The sequence below is a fragment of the Balaenoptera acutorostrata genome, chromosome 9 (assembly GCF_949987535.1).
Source record: "Balaenoptera acutorostrata chromosome 9, mBalAcu1.1, whole genome shotgun sequence".
In the NCBI taxonomy this organism is placed as follows: domain Eukaryota; kingdom Metazoa; phylum Chordata; class Mammalia; order Artiodactyla; family Balaenopteridae; genus Balaenoptera; species Balaenoptera acutorostrata.
In genome coordinates, this window is record NC_080072.1 from 84,676,146 (window position 1) to 84,700,345 (window position 24,200).

The 24,200-nt window shown below is 35.1% G+C and overlaps 1 protein-coding gene across 11 annotated transcripts in view; it reads left to right on the top strand.

Annotated features, from left to right (window-relative positions):
• Positions 1 to 24,200, top strand: part of GRIA4 (glutamate ionotropic receptor AMPA type subunit 4) — a 532,571-nt gene that overhangs the window by 170,157 nt on the left and 338,214 nt on the right. For all 11 annotated transcript variants that reach the window (XR_009009288.1, XM_057553228.1, XM_057553227.1 and 8 more), the window contains exon 4: positions 16,332 to 16,571. Coding sequence is in view for 10 of the 11 variants with exons in the window: in XM_057553228.1 (XP_057409211.1) it covers positions 16,332 to 16,571 (240 nt within the window). In the remaining variant the exon portion in view is untranslated. The remainder of the gene's footprint in view (positions 1 to 16,331; positions 16,572 to 24,200) is intronic.

The window sequence follows — 24,200 nt, forward strand, 5'->3', positions numbered from 1 at the left end:
CCAATGCTTTTTACAATACTTTATTCAGTTTCTGCAATACTTTATACATAAGTTATGCTTATGTTGGAAAATGGATAGCTTAGTCACCCAAATTCAAATATCTACAAGGCTGGGCTGCTACCATAAATACCTGAAATGGCATAGTAGTAGTAATAGGGAGTGGTTTGGCTTGCAGCTTACTGAGGACTGCACACTCTACCAAAAAAAATTCATATTCAATTAAAAAAAAAAAACTTAGGGACAAATAAATCTCGTATTCTCCACATTTATGGGGACAAGTTGGTGATACCTGCTACAGATGTACTACAACAACTCATAACGCCTGTCACCTTAGCTCAGAAAAAGGCCACTCAGATAAATGTATCCTACACATGATATACAAATTGGATAGTATAAAAGATAGTTTAAAGTAGTTTTAGTAGTTTTTTCTTTTCTGTTCTGCTCTTTTCTCATTTCCTAGACCCAATGTGTTCACATGCCATACATTACATTTTCAACTTTTTCATAAAGCTTTCAGTTTTTATTGATTTCATCATAGTGATATATTTTCCATCTGCAGGTTCCAATCATACTTCTTTTGCTATAGATACAGTGAATTTCAAAAAGGGAATAAGTAATTAAGAGTTTTATAAGAAAAACAATTACAAATTTTTCTGTACTCTGACCTTAACTGGGCATATATCTGAGGAAAATGAAAACACTAATCCAAAAAGATATGCGCTCCCCAGTGTTCACAGCAGCATTGTTTACAGTTGCCAGGATATGGAGGCAACCTGGGTGTCCATCAATGGATGGTGGACAGAGAGGATGTAGTGTATGGTGCGGTGGAATGTTACTCAGCCATAAAGGAGAATGAAGTTTTGCCATTTGCAAAACATGGATGGATTTGTAGGGTATTGTTCTGGGTGGGGTGAGTCAGACAGAGAGGGACAAGTATGGTATGGTGTCACTTATGTGTGGAATCTAAAAAATAAACTAGTGAATATAACAAAACAAAAACAGACTCATGGGTATAGAAAACAGACTGGTGGTTGCCAGTGGGGAGAGGGAAGGGGGGAAGGGCAAGAAAAGGATAGGGGATTAAGAGGTACAAACTATGACATATAAAATAAATAAATGGTAAGAATATATTACACAATACAATACAAAATATAGCTAATATTTTATAATAACTATAAATTGAATATACCCTTTAAAAATTGTGAATCACTATGTTGTACATCTGAAACAAGGAATGAAGAATGAAGATAGGAAGAAATTAGCAGTTCCAAAGAGAATAATTTGAAACATTAGATAAATTTTTGTAACCTAAATTTTCATGTACTAAGAAATAACTAATATTTTCCTTCATATAAAATGTAAATGATAAGAGTAACAATAATAAAATAGCAATAATAATGAAAGAGGTAATATATGTGAATGTTCTTTGTAAAATGTAAAGATCTATCTAAAAGAATAAGTTATCTTTATTTTTTTAATCTTCTGCCGACACATTCTAACCCTTCTTGTAACAGAAAAGGCTGGGGAAATTATTCAAGGCAATAGATTTTCACAAATGCTAACAGCATCAGCCAATTTGCCAAAGCCATCAGAGTGGGAGAATGTGTTTAATCCTTGGGTATCCACCAGTGTAATAATGACCATCAGGTAGAACAGGTGAAGTAACATATAAGCACAAAACACCTATTATGTTTACACTGACTAATCCATGAGAAGGGAGAAACAACAGATTTGCAGTACCAAGCCAATATCCCAGCATAACAATGTCTTTTATTTTACAATCCTCACCTCACCTATATCTGGCTCACAAATTCTTCCCTAGTTCTATCTGCAAAATGTAATTACTACTTCATTTGTTGTTCTAATTGCCATTTTTAACATTATTTGCATTGGTAAAATATCATCAATATAAGGAGGAAGCTTATAACCATGACTGCTAGCAATGAGACCTGTGTAGTTCAATTTATCCTGAGACTCTTGTCCAACATGGCCTTGTTCCAACACATTCTTAAGTTACCTCACTGCTGTGATCATAGGAATGTAAATATCCTGTAGTCTCCTCTGTTTTAGCTTGCCTCCTTCTCCTCAACGTTTGCCTGATAATTCCTCTTCCCCTGAACTTACTGACTCAACACATTCCATTTCTGGTAAATAAAACTAATACATTCCCCTTCTCCAATATTGATAGATGTAATTTTTATTAATATTACCCAACAATTATTGCTGTAATATGTTTATAAAAGTTTATGCAATATGTCTACAACATGTAATGTCTAATCTTAATTGTATATACAAACCTAGTAGATAAGAGAGAAACAAGTAACTTTATTACAGTGTAATAATAGAGAGGAAGTAATAAAGTTTCTGAGAGAATAATATATCAGATTATATAAAATGATACTCTTCCTTAAAATATTATTGTACTTTATTTATTCACTTGTTCAGTCAACACAATATCCATTGGGGTATGTAAGGTGAATAAGACTCCCAGGAATCTCATGGCTATTGCTAGGGATGGACAATATCAAAAATAACTATAACAAATACAGCTAAGGAAGGTCAGTATTTTAAGAAATGCACAGAGTATGAGGGCACAAAAGAGGAGGCGCCTCTAATTCAGCCTAAGGGAATCAGGGAAAGTTTACAAGAAAAGGAAATTTCTGCATAATTAGGATTGATAATTCATAGAAATGGCAAAATATTTTAGAGGTTATGCCAAACGTAAGTTTGGATGAAATTTCTACCTTAGACCACAATATCTGCATATACAGTAACACATGCAGCAAAGACTTTCAGTTACAGAATTATTACTGATTCTATAACATAAATATACTTTTTAAAAACAATTATAAGTATTAGATTTTTTAAATGTATGTTAAGTTTACAAGAAAATAAAAATGTATATATCCAAAGGACAGAACTGGGGAACTGAAAACAATAATAATTTAAAAACAAGAGTGGACACTGTGGCTTTCCTTGAGGAGATTTGAACTAAATGTCTGAATGGGAACATGATCTTAAAGACATTGGACCAACAAGTAGCATGAAGTTGGAGCTAAGACTACCATACAAACCAGGCTATAGCTTTAGTGAGAGTGTAATTTTAGTGGCTTGCCAGGAGCTCTGTATACAAAAATAATCATAAAGATGGCCTCTCATGAGAATTTTTACACATCGTCTGCTCCCATGTAAGCTTCCTGTACAAATTTATGCACTCTGCATTTTCCAAGAGACCATAAGCTGAGATTTACAGGTATGCATGCACACATACGCACACGTGCACACACACACCAGCACCGCCACCACCACCACCACCACCACATATACAAATACCCTGGGATGCTTGGCAAATGCAAAATCACTTTTGAGAAGTGTTTATCCAAAGCAGGTTTCTCTAAATTCTCACAGACAGACTTTGTTAAAATGAGCTCACAATTCAAAGCTATGAAACTAACATGTTGACAATTCACCTGGAGTAAGAATTATAATCCACTCAAAGGGTGTTAAATTACCAAGGGTTTCAGGTAATAGAAATATTGGATAGAGGCTATGATATGTTTAAAATATTTAAACACATGTGGAACTACAATATTGAATAATAATAACATGTATGACAGGAGCACAATTTCTAGGTTAAAATGCTTAAATGTCCTTGTGTTATTCAGATGGAATGTGGAGATATTTATTAAACTTAGAATTTTATGACCAAGATGGCAGTGTAGGAGACCCAGGCTTCTGTCTTCCCACAAAGAACAACAATTAGGCAGCTATCCACAAATGAAAATATCCCGGAGCTCAGGAGTCCACTTACGAAGCTTCAGCAACACAACAGAGCAAAAATCTGAGAACAACCACACAGAAACGATAGGAAGAAAAGTTGCATTTTGCTTGCATCATCCCCTCCCCAAGACTGGCACTGTTTAGTGCCAAAAGGGAACTCCCAACCCAAGAGATTTCTCTTGGCCCAGAAAAGGAGAGGAGAGTGAGTGACCAGCTTCCCCAGTCTTTTAGGGAACTACACAAAGTACCCACTTTGGTTTCACCCCATCCAGAGACAGCTAGAGACATCTAGGAACAAGGAAGAAGGGAAGGGGCTATCAATAACAGCCATGTGCAGGAATGACCTTGGTTCCCAGTAGCCTGCTTGTCAGAGGATCCCAGTAGGCTTCACTACTAAGGATCTCAGCAACCCTTAAAGATATCGCAGACTAGCACAGCTTTTGTCACTGGACCCCAGCAGACTGGTCCACAAAGGACCCAGGCAGATTTCTCTGTTGAAGAAACCAACAATCAAACAACCATCACAGATTCCTTGCCTACTTCATGGCGAAATTTTTGTCCTACAGATTTTCACATTCACAGATGCCAGTTGCCTGAATCCCTTCCTTTTCTCTTCCTTCCTCCTCCTGCCAGAACCCAAGATCAGTACTAGCAGCCAGTCCCAGCCTCTGCAGCTATGTGCATGCAAGATGCCAGCCTAGACCCCTGCAGCCAACTCCCACTACTGTGTGCACACCCATTATTAGCCCCTGTAGCCACATTAGTGCCCACCAACAAACAAGGTCCCCACACCTGTTGTGGGCCTCGATCTGGCCCTGACCTTTTTCACTGGCCTGCCCTGCAGTTGGTTGCCTGCAGCTTGTCCTAGTAGTCAAGAACCTGCACGATGCCTGCCCTGATTCCCATTACCAGCCCCCACCACCATACATGCATTTGCAGCTAGCCCACACTGTTCCATGACTACATGCCAACAGCCAGGGCTCCAGGGGCTGCTCATGCTCCTGCAATTAGCCCTGGCTCCTTCTCTTGGCCCCAGCTCTCACCACTGTGTGTGTGTATGCAGTCAGCCAAGTGTATGCACACCACTGGCTCTGGCCACCACTGCCACCTTCCCCAGTCCCTAGCTGCTGGACCTGGAGGTGCTCTTGAGAACCCCACAAGCAGCCTTAGTAGCCAATGTGAAACCCCCATAGCTCTTGCCAAGGACCATGCAGTTTTCAATGTCACAGACCCCAGCTGCCTGAGCTGATGGGACACAATGTCCCCCCAAGACCTGGAGCGCTCCCACACACCCCTGCACTTGGCACTCTGTAGTATTAGACTAGGCTGGAGTCACAAAATGTTCCAGCATTCCCCAACTCACAGATAAAGAAGTCAGTCCATAAAGTCTGGAAGAGGAAATGTTTTCTTAAAATGTGCAGACGCCTACCCAAGGTTACAGGGATCACAAAGAATCAGAAAAACATGACACCACCAAAGGAACATAGTAAATATCCAGTAATTGACCCCAAAGAAATGATGATCCATGAATTGCCTGACAAAGAATGCAAAATAATTGTTCTAAAGGTTCTCAGAGAGCCACAAGAGAACACAGATAAGCAATTTAAAGAAATCAAGGAAACAATACAAAAAAATGAGAAGTTCAACAAAGAGATAGAAAATATAAAAAGAACCAAACGGAATCTTGGAGCTCAAAAATATAATGACTGGCCGAAGGATTCAATAGAAAGCTTCAACATCAGACTCAACCAAACAAGAGAAAGAATCAATGAGCATGAAGGCACACCATTTGAAAATATCCAGTTAGAGTAACAGTAAAAAAAAAAAAAAGAAAATGAAGAAAACCTACAGGACTTATGAGACAGCATTAAGATAAACAATCTATGAATTATGGGAGTTTTAGAAGGAGAAGAGAAGAAGATAGGGACAGAAAGTTTGCTTAAAAAAATAATGGCTGAAAATTTCCCAGATCAGGGGCAAAATTTGTACATTTGAGATCATGGAGCTCACAGGTCACCATATTCAAGTCAAAGAGTTCTTATCCAAGCACATTATAATAAAAGTAGCAAGCATTAAGAAGTTTGCCACTTATAAAAGATCCCCTTAAGGCTATCAGTGAATTTCTCAGCAGAAATATTATAGGCCAGGTGAGAGTGGGAAGATATATTCAATGTGCTGAAAAAAAAAAAATTTCAACCAAGAATACTTTATCTGGCAAAGTTGTCCTTCAGAAATGAAGGGGAGGTAAAGGCTTTCCCAGACAAACAAAAACTGAGGGAGTTCATCACCACTAGACCTGCCTCACAAGAAATTCTGAAAAGAATTCTTCAAGCTAAAATGAAAGCATTCTAATTAATAACATGAAAATGTATGAAACTATAAGGCACACTGCTAAAAGTAACTATATAGGCAAATTCAGAAAACTCCAATGCTGTAATATGATGGTATGTTAATCACAATTCTAGTACAAAAGTTAAAGGACAAAAGTATTAAAAATAACCATAATGGATATATTATATAAAAAGATGGAAATTGTGACATCAAAAACATAAAATGAGGAGGAGTAAAAGGGTAGAGCTTTGTATGCTATTGAAGTTAAGCTGGCATTAGCTTAAAATAGACTGTTATATCTATGTTTTATGTAAGCCTTATTGTAACCATAAAGTAAAAACCCACAGTTGTTACACAAATCATAAAGAGAAGGGAATCAAAATCACTATGGAAAATGATTAATTCACAAAGACAGCAAGAGATGAAGAAAGGAGCGAAGGAATTACAAAACAGCCAGGAAACAATTATTAAGATGGCATTAAGAAATGGATAAATTCCTAGAAACATACAATCTACCAAGACAGAATCATGAAGAAATATAAAATCTGAACAGATCGATAATAAGAGATTTAATCAGTAATCAAAAACTTCCCAGCAAAGAAAAGCTCAGAACCACGTGGCTTCATGGGTGAATATTTAAAGAAGCATTAATACCAATCTTTCTCAAACTCTTCCCAAAAACTGAAGAGAAAAGAACACTCTCAAATTCATTTTACAAGGCCAGCATTACCTGACATCAAAGCCAGATAAGGACACGAAAGAAAAGAAATCTACAGGTCGATATCTCAGATAAATATAGATGCAAATTTCTCAACAAAATACTAGCAAACTGAATGCAATCACACATTAAAAGGTTTATACACCAGGATCAAATAGGATGTATTTCAGGGATGAAAGGATAGTCCAACATCTGCAAATAAATAAAATAAATATTATAAACCATATTAATAGAGTGAAAGATAAAAATCATGATTATTTCAATAGATGCAGAAAAATATTTGACAAAATTCAACATCCTTTCATAATAAAAACTCTTAACAAAGTAAGCATAGAAAGAGTACCTTAACAAAATAAAAGTCACATATGATAAGCCCATAGCTAACATTATACTCAATGGTGAAAAGTTGAAAGATCAGGAACAAAATAAAGGTGCCCACTTTCACCACTCCTATTGAACCAAGTATTGGAAGTCCTACCTAGAGCAATTGGCAAGAAGAAGTAGTAACAGGCACCCAAATCAGAAAGGGAAAAGTAAAAATGTCTCTGTTTTCAGATGATATGCTTTCATATATAGAAAATCCTAAAGACTTCACCAAAAAACTATTAGAACTAATAAATGAATTCAGTAAAGTTTCAGGATATAAAATCACCATACCAAAATCAGTTGAGTTTCCATATACTAACAATGAACTATCTGAAAAATAAATTTTTAAAAATTTACAATAGCTTAAGAAACAATAAAATAATAATAAACTTAACCAAGAAAGTGAAAGATCTGTACACAAAAAAACTGTAAGATATTGATGAAAGAAATAAATGGAAAGATATACCATGTTTAAGGATTGGAAGAATTAGTATTGTTAAAATGTCCCACCACCAAGGAAATCTACAGATTTAATACAATCTCTAGCAAAATACCCATGACATTTTTCACAGAACTAAAACAAATAATCCTAAAAATTTGTATGGAACCACAAAAGACCCCCCAAACCAAAACAATTTTGAGAAAGAAAAACAAAGCTGGAGAAACCACACTTCCTGATTTCAAACTACATTACAAAGTATTGTAATTAAACCAGTATGATACTGGCATAAAAACAGACACATACAACAATGGAACAGAATCAAAAGCCCAGAAATAAACCCATATACTTAGGGTCAACTAATATCTGTCAAAGGAGCCAGGAATACTCAATGAAGAAAAATAGTCTCAATAAATGGTTTTGAAAAAACTGAATACTCACATGCAAAAGAATGAAATTGGACCCCAATCTTATGCCACTCACAAAAATTAATTCAAAATGGATACAAGACTTAAACTGGTCATAGCAATTATTTTTTTGAATATGGTACAAAAAGCACAGGCAACAAATGCAAAAATAAACATCAAACTAAAAAGTTTCTGCACAACAAAAGAAACAATCAACAATATGAAAAGACAGCCTACATAATGAGAGAAAATATTTGCAAATAATATATCTGATAAGGAGTTAATATTCAAAATATATAAGGAACTCATACAATTTAATAACAATAATAGCAATCTGATTTAAAAATTAGTAAAAGACCTGAATTGACATTTCTTCAAAGACCAACAGATACAAGAAAAGATGCTCAACATCAGAGAAATCAATCAATCTAGGAAAGGCAAATCAAAAGGACAATGAGATATCACTTCACACCTGTTAGAATGGCTATTATAAAAAAGACAAGTGATAACAAGTGTGCAAGGATGTGGAGAAAAGGGAACCTTCATAAACTGTGGGGGGAGGGGGATATAAATTGGTATAGCCACTATGAAAAACAGTATAGAGATTCCTCAAAAAAATTAAAAAACAGGACTACCATATGATCCAGCAATGCCACTTTGGGTATATATCCAAAGGAAGTGAAATCACCACCTCAAAGAGATATCTGTATACCCATGTGCATTTCAGCATCATTATACATCATTATTATATATTAATATACAGTAGCCAATGCATGGAAACAACATAAGTGTTCACTGATGGATGAATGAATAAAGAAAAGATATAAATAAAAAATATATATTTTATTAAAAAATTTTATGAATTTTATGAATTTATATGAAGTACAATATTTTTCAGCACCAAACTGAAAGCCAGTATCTTAGATTTGAGCTCTAAAACTCTTCAAAATTTTTTTCAGTAAAGTAAAATAAAAATTAATTGAACCAGATTATCTACTACATAAAGTTCGAGAGTGGGTCCTCAACTTGCATGAAAATCAAAGGAACAGCAAAATATGAAATAAGAAAAACACTGAGTAACTCCAGGTTATATGCCAAATGCATAGCACTTACATAAATATCTCCAAACTTTGGTGGAACGTTCATGAGGTTAAGGTCCAATCCAGCAACTTGATTTATTCGGTCCCTTAAATCATAGAACTGAATTGAGTTTAAGCCTAAGATATTCATATGTTAAATTATGATGTTTCTCATAAGTTGCAGGAAAATTATAGCCAGTCACACTGTCAGAACAAGCTTTCCAGGTTGGTCAATCTACTCAGGTAATCAAATTCTAGTTTCTGGTGAGCACAGAATTAGAATTGGATGTTCTTTCTTGATAGTATTTCTTTATTAAATATTCATGAAAATAACTGGTATTTGTTACAAGAATCTGAATACTTGGTTGTGGATCAATTGTGGTATTTTACCCTCTAATCATTTTACTCTCTTATTAAATAATAAAACTACTTAACTTTATACATGCATATAGAAAATGTGTGTTCATAATATCTGCCACTTACTAATTGCCTCGTATATCCTCATAGGATAGCAGTTTTAGATACATTATCTCATATAATCCTTGGCATATTATATATTCATAGGTGAGACAAGTAATTTTCAGGAATTTAGCCAAGGTTACCTGGCTAATAAGCAAAATCACCACGATTTGAACTTACTTGCAAAGTTTGCAGTCTTTCCCCTATATCTTTTTTTTTTTTAACATCTTTATTGAAGTATAATTGCTTTACAATGGTGTGTTAGTTTCTGCTGTATAACAAAGTAACTCAGCTACACGTATCCATATATCCCCATATCTCCTCCCTCTTGTGTCTCCCTCCCACCCTCCATATCCCACACCTCTAGGTGGTCACAAAACACCGAGCTGATCTCCCTGTGTTTTGCGGCTGTTTGCCACCAGCTATCTATTTTACTTGTGGGAGTGCATATATGTCCATGCCACTCTCTCGCTTCGTCCCAGCTTACCCTTCCGCCTCCCCATGTGCCTAAGTCCTTCTCTATGTCTACATCTTTATTCTTGTCCTGCCCCTAGGTTCTTCAGAAACTTTTTTTTTTTTTAGATTCCATATATATGTGTTAGCATACGGTATTTGTTTTTCTCTTTCTAACTTACTTCACTCTATATGACACTCTCTAGGTCCATCCACCTCACTACAAATAACTCAATTCGTTTCGTTTTATGACTGAGTAATATTCCATTGTAAATATGTGCCACATCTTCTTTATCCACTCATCAGTCGATGGACACTTAGGTTGCTTCCTTCTCCTGGCTATCGTAAATAGTGCCTCAATGAACATTGTGGTACATGACTCTTTTTGAATTATGGTTTTCTCAGGGTATATGCCCAGTAGTGGGATTGCTGGGTCGTATGGTAGTTCTATTTTTAGTTTTCTAAGGAACCTCCGTACTGTTCTCCATAGTGGCTGTATCAATTTACATTCCCACCAACAGTGCAAGAGGGTTCCCTTTTCTCCACACCCTCTCCAGCATTTATTGTTTATAGATTTTTTGATGATGGCCATTCTGACCGGTGTGAGATGATATCTCATTGTAGTTTTGATTGGCATTTCTCTAATGATTAATGATGTTGAGCATCCTTTCATGTGTTTGTTGGCAAACTGTATATCTTCTTTGGAGAAATGTCTATTTAGGTCTTCTGCCCATTTTTGGATTGGGTTGTTTGTTTTTTTGATATTGAGCTGCATGAGCTGCTTGTAAATTTTGGAGATTAATCCCTTGTCAGTTGCTTCATTTGCAAATATTTTCTCTCATTCTGAGGGTTGTCTTTTCATCTTGTTTATGTTTTCCTTTGCTGTGCAAAAGCTTTTAAGTTTCATTAGGTACCATTTGTTTATTTTTGTTTTTATTTCCATTTGTGTAGGAGGTGGGTCAAAAAGGATCTTGCTGTGATTTATGTCATAGAGTGTTCTGCTTATGTTTCACTCTAAGAGTTTGATAGTGTCTGGCCTTGCAATTAGGTCTTTAATCCATTTTGAGTTTATTTTTGTGTATGTTGCTAGGGAGTGTTCTAAATTCATTCTTTTACATGTGGCTCTCCAGTTTTCCCAACAGCACTTATTGAAGAGGCTGTCTTTTCTCCATTGTATATTCTTGCCTCCTTTATCAAAGATAAGGTGACTGTATGTGTGTGGGTTGATCTCTTGGCTTCCTATCTTGTTCCATTGATCTATATTTCCATTTTTGTACCAGTAGCATACTGTCTTGATTACTGTAGCTTTGTAGTATAGTCTAAAGTCAGGGAGCCTGATGCCTCCATCTCCATTTTTCTTTCTCAAGATTGTTTGGCTATTCGGGGTCTTTTGTGTTTCCATACAAATTGTGAAATTTTTTGTTCTAGTTCTGTGAAAAATGCCAGTGGTAATTCGATAGGGATTGCATTGAATCAGTAGATTGTTTTGGGTAATATAGTCATTTTCACAATGTTGCTTCTTCCAATCCAAGAACATGGTATATGTCTCCATCTGTTTGTATCATGTTTAATTTCTGTCATCAGTGTCTTATAGTTTTCTGCATACAGGTCTTTTGTCTCCTTAGGTAGGTTTATTTGTAGGTATTTTATTCTTTTTGTTGCAATGATAAATGGGAGTGTCTCCTTAATCTCTATTTCACATTTTTCATCATTAGTGTATAGGAATGTCAGATATTTCTGTGCATTAATTTTGTATCCTGCTATATTACCAAATTCATTGATTAGCTCTAGTAGTTTTCTGGTAGCATCTTTAGGATTCTCTATGTATAGTATCATGTCATCTGCAAACATTGGCAGTTTTACTTCTTCCCTTCATATTTGGATTCCTTTTATTTCTTTTTCTTCTCTGATTGCTGTGGCTAAAGCTTCCTAAACTATGTTGAATAATAGTTTTGAGAGTGGGCAACCTTGTCTTGTTCCTGATGTTAGTGGAAATGGCTTCAGTTTTTCACTATTGAGGATGATGTTGTCTGTGGGTTTGTCATATATGGCCTTTATTATGTTAAGTTCCCTCTATGCCTACTTTCTGGAGAGTTTCTATCATAAATGGGTGTTGAATTTTGTCAAATGCTTTTTCTGCATCTACTGAGATTATCATATGGTTTTTCTCCTTCAATTTGTTAATATGGTATATCACGTTGATTGATTTTTGTATACTGAAGAATCCTTGCATTCCTGGGATAAATCCCACTTCATCATGGTGTATGTTCCTTTTAATGTGCTGTTGGATTCGGTTTGCTAGTATTTTGTTGAGGGTTTTTGCATCTATGTTCATCAGTTACATTGGCCTATAGATTTCTCTTTTTGTGGTATATTTGTCTGGTTTTGGTATCTGGGTGGTGGTGGCCTCCTAGAATCAGTTTGGGTGTGTTCCTCCCTCTGTTATATCTTGGAACAGTTTGAGAAGGATAGGTGTTAGCTCTTCTCTAAATGTTTGATAAAATTCACCTATGAAGCCATCTGTTCCTGGGCTTTTGTTTTTTGGAAGATTTTTAATCAAAGTTTCAATTTCAGTGCTTGTGATTGGTCTGTTCATATTTTCTATTTCTTCCTTGTTCAGTCTCAGAAGGTTGTGCTTTTCTTATAATTTGTCCACTGCTTCCAGGTTGTCCATTTTTTGGCCTATCTTTGCCTGTAGTAATCTCTCATGATACTTTGTATTCCTTCAGTGTCAGTTGCTACTTCTCCTTTTTCATTTCTAATTCTATTGATTTGAGTCATCTCCCTTTTTTCTTGATGAGTCTGGCTAATGGTTTATCAATTTTATCTTCTCAAAGAACCAGCTTTTAGTTTTATTGATCTTTGCTATCGTTTCCTTCATTTCTTTTTCATTTATTTCCAATCAGTTCTTTATGATTTCTTTCCTTCTGTTAACTTTGGGGTTTCTTTGTTCTTCTTTCTATAATTGCTTTAGATGTAAGGTTAGGTTGTTTATTTGAGTTGTTTTTGTTTCTTGAGGTAGGATTGTATTGCTATAAACGTCTCTCTTAGAACTGCTTTTGCTGCATCACATAGGTTTTAGGTCGTCGTGTTTTCATTGTCATTTGTTTCTAGGTATTTTTTTAAATTCCTCTTTGATTTCTTCAGTGATCTCTTGGTTATTTAGTAGTGTATTATTTAACCTCCATGTGCTTGTATTTCTTACAGATATTTTCCTGTAATTAATATCCAGCTTCATAGTGTTGTGGTCTGAAAAGATATTTGATATGATTTCAATTTTCTTAAATTTACCAAGGCTTGATTTGTGACCCAAGATATGATCTATCCTGGAGAATGTTCCATGAGCACTTGAGAAGAAAGTGTACTCTGTTGTTTTTGGATGGAATGTCCTATAAATATCAATCAAGTCCATCTTGTTTAATGTATCATTTAAATCTTGTGTTTCCTTATTTATTTTCATTTTGGATGATCTGTCCATTGCTGAAAGTGGGGTGTTAATGTCCCCTATTATGACTCTGTTACTGTCAATTTCCCCATTTATGGCCATTAGTATTTGCCTTATATATTGAGGTGCTCCTATGTTGAATGCATTAATATTTACAATTGTTATATCTTCTTCTTGGATTCATCCCCTGATCATTATGTAGTGTCCTTCTTTGTCTCTTATAACATTCTTTATTTTAAAGTCTATTTTGTCTGATATGAGAATTGCTACTCCAGCTTTCTTTTGATTTCCATTTGCATGAAATATCTTTTTCTATCCCCTCACTTTCAGTCTATATGTTTCCCTAGGTATGAAATGGGTCTCTTGTAGACAGCATATATACAGGTCTTGTTTTTGTATCCATTCAGCCAGTCTATGTCTTTTGGTTGGAGTGTTTAATCTATTTACATTTAAGGTAATTATCAATATGTATATTTCTATTACCATTTTCTTAATTGTTTTGGTTTTGTTATTGCAGGTCCCCTCCTTCTCTTCTGTTTCCTGCCTAGAGAAGTTCCTTTACCGTTTGTTGTAAAGCTGGTTTGGTGGTGCTGAATTCTCTTACTTTTGCCTTTCTATAAAGTTTTTAATTTCTCCATCGAACCTGAATGAGATCCTTGCTGGGTAGAGTAATCTTAATTGTAAGTTTTTGCCTTTCATCACTTTAAATATGTCCTGCCACACCCTTCTGGCTTGCAGAGTTTCTTCTGAGAATTCAGCCGCTAACCTTATAGGGATTACCTTGTATGTTATTTGTTGCTTTTCCTTTGCTGCTTTTAATATTTTTTCTTTGAATTTAATTTTTGATAGTTTAATATGTGTCTTGCCATGTTTTTCCATGGATTTATCCTGTATGGGACTCTCTGTACTTCCTGGACTTGATTGACTATTTCCTTTCCCACATTAGGGATGTTTTCAACTATAATCTCTTCAAATACTTTCTCAGTCGTTTTCTTTTTCTCTTCTTCTTCTGGGACCCTTATAATTCAAATGTTGGTGTGTTTAATGTTCTCTCAGAGGTTCTCTGAGACTGTTCTCAAGTCTTTTCCTTCTTTTTTTCTTTATTCTGTTCTGTCGTAGTTATTTCCACTATTTTATCTTACAGGTCACTTATCCATTCTGCCTCAGTTATTCTGCTATTAATTCCTTCTAGAGAATTTTTAATTTCATTTATTGTGTTGTTCATCATTTTTTGTTTGCTCTTTAGTTCTTCTAGGTCCTTGTTAAACATTTCTTGTATTTTCTTCCTTCTATATCCAAGATTTTGGATCATCTTTACTATAATTATTCTGAATTGTTTTTCAGGTAGACTGCCTATTTCCTCCTCATTTGTTTGGTCTGGTGGGTTTTTACCTTGATCCTTCATCTGCTGTGTATTTCTCTGTCTTCTCATTTTGCTTAACTTACTGCATTTGGGGTCTCCTTTTTGCAGGCTGCGGGTTCATAGTTCTCACTGTTTTTGGTGTCTACCCCCAGTGGCTAAGGTTGGTTCAGTGGGTTGTGTAGGCTCCTGGTAGAGGGGACTGGTACCTGTGTTCTGGTGGATGAGGCTGGATCTTTTCTTCTGGTGGGCAGTACCGTGTCCGGTGCTGTACTTTGGTGTGTCTGTGAATTTATTATGATTTTAGGCAGCCTCTCTGCTAATGGGTGGGGTTGTGTTCCTGTCTTGCTAGTTGTTTGTCATGGGTTGTCCAGCAGTGTAGCTTGCTGGTCGTTGAGTAGAGCTGGGTCTTAGTGTTGATATGGAGATATCTCGGAGTGTTTTCACCAGTTGATATTACGTGGGGCCTGGAGGTCTCTGGTGAACCAATGTTTTGAACTTGGCTTTCCCACCTAAGGGGCTCAGGCCTGACACCCAGCTGGGGAACCAAGACTCTGTCAGCCACATGGCTGCTAGTGCTTGAGGATCTCCTGCAGACGGGGGGTGACTGTCGCTCACTGTGGGGACAAGGACACTGGCAGCAGAAGTTCTGGGAAGTACTACTTGGTGTGAGCCCTCCCAGTGTCTGCCATTAGCCCCACCAAAGAGCCGGGTAAGCTCCCCCTATATCTTAATGTCAATTCTATCTTAGTCTTTTTTTTTTTAATGAATGTAAACTCTGGTCCCTTAATTGGGCTTTAGTTTTTCCAGAACATGTGTGTATCTCTTACAGCACATCATCTAAAGAAAACCAGTAGCAATTTATTTTCTGTTAATTGTTACCCTCTTCTGATTTAATTAAATTTCTTAGACTCTATCTCCAGTTTCAATAAAAAAGAACAAAAGAAATACCTCCAGATTTTATCAATTTATCTTATTTAATTATGCTTCATAATTTCCTAAAACCCAGATATAGAATATAGATATAAATGTTATCAGGACAGTTAAGTTTTTTCAGGAGCGTATAACTGCTTTAACAAAGAAAAATCTAATTTCTTTGTTTCACAAGGAACTACTCCTAAGATAAATACCTCTAGAATATCCAACACCCTAGGCTTCATATTGTCACACTTAAAAGTCTCTAGCATAGGATTTGTCACATTATCATGGAATGTTATATATTACTTCATTTTAGTCAAATTTTTCTTAATTCAAATTGGCTTCTTGAGAAAACCCTTTGTTATATCATTTACTGCAGGTCTTTGAGTACAAGCTTAACATTTCACTAATTGATTATACAAATAATTGCACACTTCAGTTTTACACTTTCCTTATATTATATTCCTGACATATCAATGACTCAAGAGATTTTGTTTGTTTCATAAACTGTAGATGTGGAATCAACAATTTTAGAGTGTGCTAATAGTTTACTTTTTTTTTTTTCTTTTGTTTCAGTCTGTTCCCAGTATTCTAGAGGAGTATTTGCCATTTTTGGACTCTATGATAAGAGGTCAGTACATACCTTGACCTCATTCTGCAGCGCCTTACACATCTCCCTCATCACACCAAGTTTCCCTACTGAGGGGGAGAGCCAGTTTGTGCTGCAGCTAAGGCCTTCCTTACGAGGAGCACTCTTGAGTCTGCTGGATCATTATGAATGGAATTGTTTTGTCTTCCTGTATGACACAGACAGGGGTAAGTCACAATTCCAAATCTACATAAGTAAAACTCTAATTTTCTATCTGAAATGACTTTGTATCACTTGTGTGAGCAAAATATTTTGATCCCTAATGTAACTAAAATCAGAAAATGGTCAATGTGTATTCTCAGTATTTTTATCTTGACTCTGGGGAAAAATTTTTAATTAAATGAGCTTTAAATTCACAAGGTTACTTGAGCAAACCATGCTCTTTAGTTGAAATTAAAATAGATAATTTTTTTAAATTTTCATGATGATATTTCAGGTGCAGTCATAAAATATGTATGTCCTTTACCTCAAATGCAAATTATTTCATGATTTGGAAGATTTTAAAATAGTATCAGGTTGAGGCATAACATTGAGTTTGAAATATAAAATGTTAAATGAGTAATTGAAGGGTCATGATAATGAGAATAAAGATTTGGTGGTAAGGCTTCTGCTTGCTGGCAACCTTTCACTTTATCTTTACCTATCAGTCTGTAAAGATTAATAAGTGGTATGATCCATGTGTTGGAGAAACAAGGTGGATAACTTAACACTAAATTATTGGCAATCCATACAATTCTGTACAATGTTGATATACTTTGACTTTTGGTTGAAGACATAACTTAAGGAATTCCAATTTTTGTTCAGTTCTGCTTTTTATTTAGTGACCAGAATCATAGCAACATATTATGTTTCAAAATAAACATCAGGGAATCACCTGTGGGGTTTTGTTTTCAGTTCTTTTTTCTTAAAGTGTAAGATTTAGGAGCAGACAAGAATTTATAGTAAAAGTTCAAACAGGCAACATTTCAAGAATGTGCTTTAATAAAAGTCTACCTGTGAAATGAGTAAAACAATAAATATAAAAACAATAAACAAACAAAATAAATCATTTGAAGATATAATTATCTTCAAAATCCAAATATTCAGAATCCTTTACTGAGACAAAAACTCATTAAATGAATTCATATTTCTCATTTATATTTACATATTTAATTAGATGGAAATGTAAGTCATATAAGATTTCACACCAATGATAGTCCGTTGCTTATATTGGCATTCTTGGTAAATTTACCATTTGGAAACAAGCTCAGAAAATTTAATATCATCAGTGTATTTTCTTCATGGTTGTAGCATACTCTAATTCTCATTTTGAAATTTGGGAGCCTATCTATATCTCATGGCATCATTTTCCAATAGCTGACAATCCAAAGCATCCTAGAGAATGTATTACAGATTAGAGAAATTATCACTCTGCTCACTTCTAACTTTTGGAAATATTCTTAAGCAAGAGGACACTGAAAATTGAATCATAATGCAAATTAAAACAACAATGAGATACTACTACATGTCTATTAGAATGGAAAAAATTTAGAACACTGACAACATCAAATGGTGGTTAGGATGTGGAGTAACAGGAAGCTTCATTCATTGTTGGGGGAATGCAGAATGGTACAGCCACTTTGTAAGACAATTTGGCGGTTCCTTTCAAAACTAGATTTACTATTACTATATGATCCAACAATTATGCTCCTTGGTATTTTCACCCAAACCACACAGAAACCTTCACACAGATGTTTATAATAGCTTTATTCATAATAGCCGAAACTTAGAAGCAACCAAGATGTAGGTGAAGGGATGATTAAACTGTATACATTTAGACATTTAGACAATTCAGAACTGAAAAGAAATGAACTATCAAGACATAAAAAGACATGGAGGAAACTTAAATGCATATAACTAAGTGAAAGAAGTCATTCTCAAAAGGATACATACTGTATGATTCCAACCATATGACATTCTGGAAAAGGACAAACTATGAGACGTAAAAAGATCAGTGGTTTCCAGGAGTGAAGGGGAAGAAGGGATCAATAGGTGGAGCACAGAGGATTTTTAGAGCAGTGAGACAGTTCTGTGTGATATTATAATGGTGGATGCATGTCACTATACAGTTGTCCAAACCCATAGAATGTATAAAACCAAGGATGAACCCTAGTGTAAACTAAGACTTTGGGTAATAATGTACCAATGTAGGTTCATCAATCATAAAATATGAGTGTCAACTGCAAAAAAAAAAAAAAAATTCCACTTCAATAAAATTGATTTTAAGTGTTTAAAAAATTGAATCATAATGTCAAGAAATATGTACTGGAATATGGATGAGATGGTTCTTCCTGTGGCTTGTTATGACACAGCTCAGTTTGCCACTTTGGGCAGAAAATCCTTATCTTATGGCATCTTGGTCTCATTGAAATACCAGTGGGACCTGTCTCACTTCTTTCCTCTGCCCTTGTGCAAACCAGTCTCTGGCAAGGAGGGGATTCTAGGCATTCATGCAACAGCCTCCCCACCAAACAGGGGTTAAAATTGATGCTTTGCTTTTGCACCAGTTTGTACTTTTTAGGATCCTCACTCCTGCATAACAAGTCAGATGATCCAAACTTGGGCCACCTCCCGATACTTTTTACCATGGGATCTCTCTAGTATAAGCAGACAATACTTGGTTATTTGAAGATTCTTTCTCCTGGTTAAATTTCTGCCTCAAAGGCTTAAACTCATCATGGTACCAGAACTATTTCTTCTAATAAGGCATCCTGTAACTTTTAACCTACCTATTAACTTGCTGCACAAAAAGCCTACTTTTTCCTGTCATCACCCTAGAATTTAACTGGTTACTTTTAACCAGTTGATGTAAGTCACTCTCTAGTATTTTTTAGTTCTCTCCAATACTTACTTTGGGATGAATAGCTAGTCCTTTGAATTGCCTTCTATTATAGTAATTCAACCCAACTTCAAAGTATACACCTTTAGGGACTTCCCTGGTGGTCCAGTGATAAAGAATCCACCTTCCAATGCAGGGGACGCAGGTTGATCCTTGGTCGGGGAACTAAGATCCCACCTGCCGCGGGGCAACTAAGCCCACGTGCCACAACTACTGAGCTCCCACGCTTCAACTAGAGAGCCCACATGCTGCAAACTACAGAGCCCATGCTCTCTGGAGCCCACACACCACAACTAGAGAAGAGAAAACCCACATGCCACAACTAGAGAGAAGCCCACACGCCACGATGAAGAGCCCACGTCACAAAAAAGATCCTGCCTGCCTCAACGAAGATCCTGTGTGCCATAGCTAAGACCCGACGCAGACAAATAAATAATTTTTTTTAAAAATCACAAAGTGTACACCTTTATTCCAAGTGGTAATTGCATGAATGAAAAATACCATGTCAGGAAAATGGTCGTTTCTTATGTTCAGATGGCTCACTCTGCCATGATACTACCATTTTTCTCAATATTCTGGGTCTTACTTAAGTACTTGCAAAGGACAAGGATAATTTTCCCCCTTTGAAACTATTGTGCTCATTTTATGAATTTAGGATCACAAGCCCAATTTACCTCCTCTTAGATACAGTGTTTAAAATTATGTATCACCATCACCAACTGAGGTGTGAACCTCAGTTACGAAAGTATGATTAACTTCTGTCATAAATATAGTTGGCTAAGAGTCATCCATATTTTCCTATCATGAATAATTAAAAGAACACACATCAACATTAAAGATCAGAATTTTTAAATATAATGCACAAAATGAAGTGTAAAGAAATAAGATAGTATGGTACATTTTAGTACTTTTCTCTAATCCTCTACTGTGATCATGAACTGCTTATCTGAACATTTTTCCTGTTCTAAGTAGCTGACTTAATATGACCCTGAATTTCTCTATGAACTTGAGTGGAACATGACTTTCTGATGCTTCATAAATTCTTATTTTGGAATAAGTTATTTCATTGATCCACTCAATTATTTCTGAAATTGTAATCACTATAGTGATACAGTGATATCTTAAGATACAAGAGCTTCACTCTATTATAACTTTAAGTAGTGTTTTTAAATGTTGAATTGCAATCAATAAAAGGAATAATACTTTATTTCCTCTGATATAAAACCTGTGTTCTAGTCCTGGTCTGCTGTTGATGAGCTGTGTGAACCTGTTTATATTTTTGTCCACACCTGAAGAGAGGAAGGAAGGAATGAAGGAAGGGAGGGAGGGTGGAAGGGAAGAAGAGAGGGAGAGAGGGAGGGAGAGAGAAAGAAAGAAAGAAAGAAAGAAAGAAAGAAAGAAAGAAAGAAAGAAAGAAAGGAAGGAAGGAAGAAAGAAAGAAAGAAAAGAAAGAAAGAAAGAAAGAAAGAAAGAAAGAAAGAAAGAAAGAAAGAAAGAAAGAAAGAAAGAGAAAGAAAGAAAGAAAGAGAGAGAGAAAGAAAGGGGGTGCGGGGGCAGGAGGAAGGAAAGTTGAACTGCATTTTCTTTAAGGCTCATTCAAACTATCTTTAAGGTTTCTTGATATTTTATATTCCAAATATTCTATTCCTTCCCTGGAAATTGTGGGTGGAAAACAAAAGTCGTAGGTGGCGTAAGTGATCTCTTTACCAGTAGATGACTTCCTGATTCTGTGCATTTGACTGACCCTCAAAGAAGAAAAAAAAATGTGTTCATTTGTTTATTCTTTCAATGTATCCATTTATCCATTTAGCATTTAATAAAACTTTGTTCAGTTTTCATCAGGTACTTTGATAAGTATTAATAATGCAATAATGAACAAGCCACTACTGAAAATAAATTAACTCGCTTGCTATGACTTCATTAGGAAATAGTGCACAACACTCTACTTGACAACTAGAAACTTGTTTTTGATACATAGCTTGATGTTTTTACAATTTTAATTTGGAACACAATTATTTTCCAAAAAGATCATTGCCTTTTTGGGAAAAACAATTATAAAACATCATTTAAACACAAACTTTGATAAGATTTTTGTGCTAATAAATATGATGCTCTTGAATGCTTTAAAATGTGGCTTATGTATCTACCTGAGAAACTGAATTTTAAATTTTGCTTAACTTTAATTGATTAATTTAAATAACTACATTTGCCTAAAAACTACTGTATTGGACAACGTAGCATATCTAACCATAGAGCTCATCAGCAATAACATAATTTGCTTTGAGTGAAATGTCCAAATCTCTTCTTGATTCATATTTTACTATGTAAGAAAATAACTTAGAGAACATCCTGCACATAATCCTTTTTATAGTAATTTTCATATTGTATTTTGTATACATTTACATATCTTTCTTCCCTTAGAAATGTAAGTCCTTCTCCAGTTATTGTTATATCTTTTTATATTTATACCTTTCATGTTTAGCATAGTAACCCCTGATAGGCATACTATAAATATGAAATAAATGAATTAATCAAATGAAGTCATTGACAATAGTATCAAATAATTTTAGAGCTCTAATAACTAATCATGTAACTTATTTTTTGTTAATGGCACCATATTTTAATGAACCAAATAGTTCATAGAGTAGTCAAAATGAAAAATTCTCCTGTAGGAATGGTACTTGAACGCAATTTTATTATGATGAAGAAATGTGGAGAAGGCTGAAAAATAACATTCTTAATTTAGACATATTAAATTAAATATTTAGAAAAAATTTAAATAATATTTTCAGTTATATAAAATCTTGATTTTTTTTTTCAAATTTAGTTAATACGTCATTTTCCTTGAGTGAAAAAGAGACATTAATTTAAATATTTATAAGTATGGTTATTTTTCAATAAATCTTTTCAAAATAACATTTTTTTACCTGTGTCTGTTGCCCAGAATTTTAAGTATTTATGATGTGTTTAAGGCGATTTCTAACACCACTGATAACAAGGTAAATTTATGATCAAGAGAAAGATGAGACATAAACCTAACATTTTTTAAAATTCTAACGATCACTGTCAGTATTTTTCAAAACTGTTATGATGACCAGCAACTTTGACCTCATGTCTAGTGTAAGCAATGGTTGACGCTGACTTTATTTTACTTAATCCTGGTTCTCTTTAACATTTACTGCTCAGTGTTTTACCTACATTAGTGCTTTCCAGGCTAATGATGTTTCACAGGTTGCTAAATATCTTGTATCCATTATCTTAATAAATATTATAACATTATGTAAGTTGTTTCTAGGAGAGATATATTTGGCAAAGCATAGAGGATAAAACCTTACTTTGGCTAGTTTGGCTTGTTTCCTTTGGTCTTTTTTTTTTTTTTTTAGCACTATTTTTTACAAAAATATGTTCTACACATTGCACAACATATTTTGAGAAGTCTAGGAAACAATGCTGTGTATGGCATAATATGTATATGCTGCTATCCCATGCTAAAGCCAGTGCAAGTGATGAGGGGATGGAAAGAGGAGTATGTTTGCGTGGGGAGGGGAGAGATCTTCCTATTTTATTTCTGCTTTTTGGGTTTCAATGCATGCATACTTTTTATTTTTAAACTGCTTTAAATCCTTTTACAAAAAAGTTGAGATCTAAGTAATAGAAAAAGGAGTAAATGAAAAGGAAGAGGCATGAGGCACCTTTCAATATCTCTTTTATTTCCCCAAAATTAAACCTGTATAAATCACTCCAGAAAACTCTCCTATCTTCCTTTTGGGTTCAGTTCCAATTCTCTTCTTTATTTTTTTCTCATACTGTTTCATTTTATTGCTCTTTCCCTCTTTCTCTGCCTTCCCTCAGAACCTAGGGAGGTAGGCAAAATGAACGATTTCAGGCACACTGGGAACCTTAATCTTTCTCTCATCCATTACCAGTTATGGACTCCTAGGATCCCTTTAAACTCAAATTCGTAATAATATAGAGGGATGACAGAGCAGATAACTCTAAGGAATAGAGCCTAATGACTTCAATTCACACCAAAGTAAAATTACTGATATCTGCTCCTTCTTTGAAATCCCTTTCAGATAGGGGTGGGATGGGGAAAATCAGGGGTAATTATACAACCTGTCAACTGGACTTGGAGTGCTTAGTGTCTACAGTGCTAATTACAAGCACCTTTTTTTCCTTATTCCCCCCATCTCCAATTCCTGCTTACCACACATACTGATACTCTGCTAGTACACATCTACCATTAATTGTGTCACTTAAAATGCTTCTGGACCATTTTTCTTATTAAAAACAAAATTAGAAACACAATAGCAAAACAGAGTTAATTGACATATAAGTTCAGAAGAAGTAAGAATCTTTCAGGTTCTAACCGGGTATTATCCAAGAAAGGATGAGTAATTTATCTTTAATTCTTTACAACATTAAGCCCTATTTTCAACTTATTTTCTAACTCTGAAAAAAAAAAAATCTTTAAGTCTAAAACCCTCACCAGGATGAAGAAGATTTCCCTTTTTGTAAACCTAACATGACAACTTTCAGGCAACTATCTGTTTACAGTGAACCCATTAGGATTTAGACTATATTTATAGCTCATCCAAATTTATTTGCTTGCTGACTTTTATTACATTTATGGTCAGGCTGACAATGTCAAATATTTATTTGTTACCAGTTGCCAAGTGTGAGGAAAATCCATTCCGACAGGAGGAAAACTACACTTAACTGTATCTTTCAAGTGTATCACTGCCTTCCTGCTGGATCCAGGCCAGTGGGAGAGCAAAGGAAAATACAGGTATAAAAATAACAGTGGAGCTTCCTATAGAGATTTTAACTTGTAATTGAGGGAGAAATAGTACAGTAGTCCCCCCTTATCCATGGAGAATATGTTTCAAGACACCCAGTGGATGCCTGAAACCATGGA